The following is a 5,575-nucleotide window of genomic DNA, read 5'->3' on the forward strand; positions in this document are numbered from 1 at the left end:
TGTTGTCATTTTTCAAGTGTGATTATGATTATCAAATGAATCAAACATGCTCAAATTTGGCATGGTTTGTCTTAGTTTTGATGTGCTTTTGCATTATAAAGGAATTTTCATGCAATTTACGATATATATGAGTATGTAAACTCAATATGTGTATTCAGATGAATAAATATTCGTCGCATTTCAAAAACTTTGTCGCCCGAACTCTCTAATTCGGGTGACATTTCGGTTCCAAATGCCCGAATTTGAGAGAGTACTGTACAATCTAAATTCAAATTATACCTAAAATTTAACGATTTTTGTGTTAATACATCCTAAAATGAATAAATATTTAAAAGCAAAATGAATTCATTGATTATTCGAAGATTAAATCCATAATTGTAATTCATTTAATTGCTTGGCCGGAATTACACTCAGTGGCCGAAATATAAAGCTGACCGAAATTTGGCACACTTGCCCTACATTAAAATGCCTAGAGGAGATAATTATTATGTAGATTTACAATTATTATTAAAAATTACATAAAAAAATTATCCAAAAATTTTGTTCTGGTTGCAAGAGCTGTGATTTCTTTCGAATAATTCACTGATATGATTAGTCCGGGTTGCCATATGGAAGAAGCAACAATTCTGCAGTTTTTTTTACCAAAAAAAACTCCCGGAATGATTGAAAGGTTATCCTGGGTTCCCCAAAAAATCCATAAGAAAACTCATTTTGTCCATTTTATCCATTTATTGGCCGATAATTCCCTTCTTAAGAATAACACGGTCAGCTTATTCATTCTCCTGCGAACGGAGTCTTCCATTGGGATTCGTCACGCGGATTGAGAGCTGCTTGGCCCTCTCGACGATATCTCGTCGCTTCTTGGATGACACTCCATGGGCGATTTCTGCACAGTAGACACGATTCTGCATCATGAGCACTTCCAGTTCACGCACATTGTGCACCAAGAATTTTTTGAAACCCGTTGGAAGCATGTGGCGGGTCTTGGAGTTGGAACCATAACCGATGTTGGGCATCAGAAACTGGCCCTTGAAACGACGACGAACACGATTGTCGATACCCTTGGGTTTTCTCCATTTTTGCTGAAAGAGAAGAGATAAACAAATTAGTCTTTTTATATCGAGGAAGCATAGAATATTTTTACCTTTAGCTTAGCGTATCGGTCAGACTGATGACGGATGAAGCGCTTTGTGCGCTTCTTGACGATTTTGGGTCTGTATGCTGGTCGGATGGTCATTTTCACTGAAATTCACAAGAAATTTTAGTAAAATTAGAGAATAAATACTAAAGATATTGCAGAGAAACACAAAACAATCCATAGCATAACCACACATTTCCCATTCACACATTAAATTCATGTTTAAAATAAGTATTTCAGGCATTCTACACATTTTTCGGATGCACTAATCCTTTAGCTCAAACATTCAGCACAAATTTTCACAATATTCCCAGTATTTCACTTACAATTTGAGGAAAACTATCAAGGAAATCCACGTTTTCTGACAACACCGATCGAAAAGGCAGACATGGAAGCCGGAAGAACATATGGCAACCCGATTTCGCCATTCGATGTTTATTTCGATATTTAATATCGAAAAATCTATGAAAATGATTTTGAAACAAAACACAGTTACGAAGATTCATTTGATGAGTGACTTTTTTTCTGCTTTGAAATTTTCGTATGAGAAAATGGACAAAATTCAGATTTTACGATCATCTTTTACATTTACACAACGAGGAAGAGAATCAGATATAGTGATGTGGTTCACTAGTTCTAGTTCTGGAACGAGGATGAAGATTTTCTTTCGCAAGATGAAGAAAGAGTGAACTACTTGGAAGATCAGAAAGAACCAATATTTTGCAAAATGAGTTTTTGGGAAAAGCTGGAGATATGCCTGAGTTAAATGAGTCCATTGAGTCTGAGAGGATATCGTGGAATGGGATCAAAGCAGCATAACCTCTGTGACCCCTCAAAATTCTGCCTATTCTGTAAATATCGTGGAAGTAGAACCATTATTTTATACAAAGAATAAGAATAGTATTTTATGAAGCAGGAAGCCTTGTCTGCTGTTTAAAAAAGACTCATGTACACAATAAGAATCGTGGCTACGTGAACAAATTTGTATTTGCTTCAGGTGGTTTTGGTCTTACAAAAGCCGGAATATCTTTTACAAGAGTTTTCTTTTCGAGGTATTGAAGAGCCGGATGATTTCATTATGAAGGAGAAGGACACTATTCCAGTAGGGTGTACGGGGTGTACGGACAAGAACGACCAGTGGATGAAATAGATATAAATCCCTTCATTGGTATTCTATCTTTAACTGCAGCTTTCAACTCGGAATAGCGGCCTATTCAAATGATCTGGGATCATCTTATGCAGTAAATATGATCCGAGCTACAATGTCAAGAAATCGACTGAAAGAAATTATGCAATTTCTTCGATTTGATAACCGGAACACATGCTCATAGGGAGGAAAAAGACAAACTGATGCCAGTAAAAGATATCCATTATACCCTTCGAAACCATGAAGATCATCATCATCATTTTCAACAGCTTATCCCTATTGGGAGAAGCATCCACACCACTGGAAGGCGCTCCCATTCTGCAGCAGATTCTTCCACTACAAGAATTGACATTGTAAAAATTATTACCTTCTAATACAATCTCGATACGATTAATAATAATTGGGGTCGCGGACTCATGACGATATCAAGGTTAACAGCCCAAGCCTGTCGATCCTCCGCCACTTCAGGAAGTTGTTTGGGTTGGATCTGAAGTTGCTCCAAGGCAAAATCCTAAAGCTGATTCAGCTACCTTGTCCTAGGTCTGCCCCGAGGTCGAGGTCTCCTGAACCATGAATATATGGAATAAAAATACTTTAGCTAAATGATTCTACACAGGGTATCCTCTCTAAAAGGCATTCCCTAAGTTTGCAGACCGAAGTTATCAATATTGGTCCCAATATGGTTTTGGAATTTTCCAGCAAATATTTTCAAACTAACAGATAACGTCAGACAATTTTTTTTACTTCATTGCCCTTGATGCTGGATGCGAAAAAAGAGGATTGACGATAACCGGATCTATGTGCGCTATCAATCGCAGTAAAGAAAGGGTAAACCGGGTAAACTTTCTCATGCATGCTGCAAAGGAATTGGTGTGACCACAAATAAAGCGGCACAAAGGCCCAGGATAGATTTCAAAAAAAAAGAAGAAGAGAAATGCGTTCCGAGACCATTTTCATTTTTCTTGCAAAAGAGAGTAACTGCAGTTTGCGATCATTGTAAGAAACACGATTGTGAGAATCATAAAAGAAAAATTTGAGAAAAACATTTATCATCAAAACATGGGTCGCGGGCCCATGACATCTAATTTAGCAGTCCACACCTGTCGATCCTCCGTCACTTCAATAAGATGTTCAGGCTCGATCTCAAGGCGCTCCAAAGGCAAGATTCTGAATTTGATTCAGCCACCTTGCTCTAGGTCTGCTCCGAGGTCGATGCCTCTTCATAAAAAACATTGGGATAAAAAAAATTATAAGATCTTAATTTATCATAATCCGGTGTAATTGTATATAAAATTTAAAACTCATTGAAAAAACAAAAAGTAAGAACTAGAAGAAAATATAAAGACACTTTATAAGAAACTAGAGAAAACATTTAAAATCATTATAATATAAAGTCTTTGGAGTCTGATTGAAATTTTTATATTCCCTTTACAGAATTGACTTGGCGTTTTATGCCATTTTGGGTTTTACCACAACAAGATTTTTTGCGTTGGGTATTAAAATGTTAAAGTAATCTGTAAATAGGGAGAAGTGGAGTACCTTTGAAATTGGGATTTTTTCACATAATTTAAATAAAATTGAGCCTTATCGTGAAATAATTTAGGTGCATAAACAGATTGAGAAGCTGTGTTACATCATGATATGGCTCAGTTCCACTCAAACATAGGAGAAAAATCCCAATTTCAAAGCACTTCGTCCTACAGCAAAAATTTTAAAAGGGTCATCGAAGACCGTAAGTCGATAACTCTTACCGTTTCAATTTTATATGGTTTGGAATATGAAAAAAATGCGAAAAACAGTATTTTTAATAGAGCTATTACCGTTACTTTACCGATTCATCACCGATTGTGACCAATGTAGTCGGGCTCAGAATTTCACGACCTTTAAAAAAAACCCAAATTTGCCAATCGGTTGAAACTTAGTCCTTCCCAGTGTGATTGAATTTTGACCTCCAATAATTCAAGATGGCGATTTTTCTTATGATAGGTATCAACGTCGACATGTTCAAATGGACTACCTCCAAAACATAATCCAAAAATGAATGAAATCGCCTACACCGAAAAAAATATTTTGTAAAAATGTTCGTAAATGTTTATGAATTCCTATGGGGGAGTTACGAAATGCTCGCGAATCGTACAAACCACAAACTAGTTCGTAAAAGCTTGTACTTTTTTTCACAAACATTGTTCGTAACATGATCATTTGACGAACATTTTTTGTATTTTTACAAACATTTGTTCGTAAATGTTCGTAAACACACAAAAAATGTTCGACAGGAAAACAAACACTTACGAACAAATGACAAAATTTTACGAACATTTTTTGTGTGTTTACGAACATTAACGAACAAATGTTTGTAAAAGTACAAAAAATGCTCGTCAAGTGATCATGTTACGAACATTGTTAGTGAAAAAGTACAAACTTTTACGAACATGTTTCTGGGTTATACGATTCACGAGCATTTCGTAACTCCCCCATAGGAATTCCCAAACACTTACGGACATTTTTACAAAATATTTTTTCTGTGTAGGCCAATTTTTTGCAAAATTAGAAAAATCTAATTTTTGACGTATTTTAGGGCGATATGGAAAACATAAAAAGGAGTGGCGAAAAAGAAAGAGATTAGCTTCGGGATTATGTCATTTTTCAAAGGTCATATCTCGACATAAGTCGATATCTCTTTACCATTTCAATTGGATCAGAAGACTGAAAAATAAACACTTCAATTGCTACATAGTGCGTTTATTGTGAAACATTATACAAATATTTTCAATGGCTCAACCCACATTGAATGCCTCCTAAATAAAAGTGATAATATTTACAAAGTGTAATATAAAATAAGAAATTCACGTTATTCTTTTTGTTTTCTTTTTGGGAAAAATTATTTGGAGAAAATTGGACTAAAACTGGAAGGATTTACTGTGTGATTTGTTTATTTTTATTGCATTTTCAGATAAACTAATGGACAAAGCACAATTTCTTTTGTTTTGCGAAAATGTTTTGATTTTTCAGAGGGAGTGAAACGCACTTAGCTGTCTCATTCACTCAAACCTTCAGCTTAAAGGCATCCTCATGCAAAATAAAATCAATTGTGCGCATCCCTTAACGTTTTCCATCGCTAAAAATAGCGCGTTTTGTAAAGATAGGTCGGCATTTCGTGAATAAAAATGACACTTTTACCCATTCTCACTCAAGTATACAACTCTAGAAATTTTCTAACACAATAATTTAGTAAAATATTAGTTGTTTGATTATCATAATATTTACAGAGAAAAAATTAAAATAATACT

At 35.2% G+C, this 5,575-nt stretch overlaps 1 protein-coding gene across 1 annotated transcript; it reads right to left on the reverse strand.

Annotated features, from left to right (window-relative positions):
- Window positions 1-709: 709 nt before the first annotated feature.
- LOC129810306 (60S ribosomal protein L32) lies at window positions 710-1,548 on the reverse strand. The gene is made up of 3 exons (XM_055860679.1): window positions 1,465-1,548; window positions 1,145-1,242; window positions 710-1,082 (listed from the first exon to the last, which is right to left on the reverse strand). The coding sequence occupies exons 2-3, from the start codon at window positions 1,235-1,237 to the stop codon at window positions 771-773; spliced, it is 405 nt and encodes a 134-aa protein (XP_055716654.1). The 5' UTR covers window positions 1,238-1,242; window positions 1,465-1,548; the 3' UTR covers window positions 710-770.
- Window positions 1,549-5,575: the final 4,027 nt, after the last annotated feature.

This window comes from Phlebotomus papatasi, chromosome 1, assembly GCF_024763615.1.
Source record: "Phlebotomus papatasi isolate M1 chromosome 1, Ppap_2.1, whole genome shotgun sequence".
Classification (NCBI taxonomy): domain Eukaryota; kingdom Metazoa; phylum Arthropoda; class Insecta; order Diptera; family Psychodidae; genus Phlebotomus; species Phlebotomus papatasi.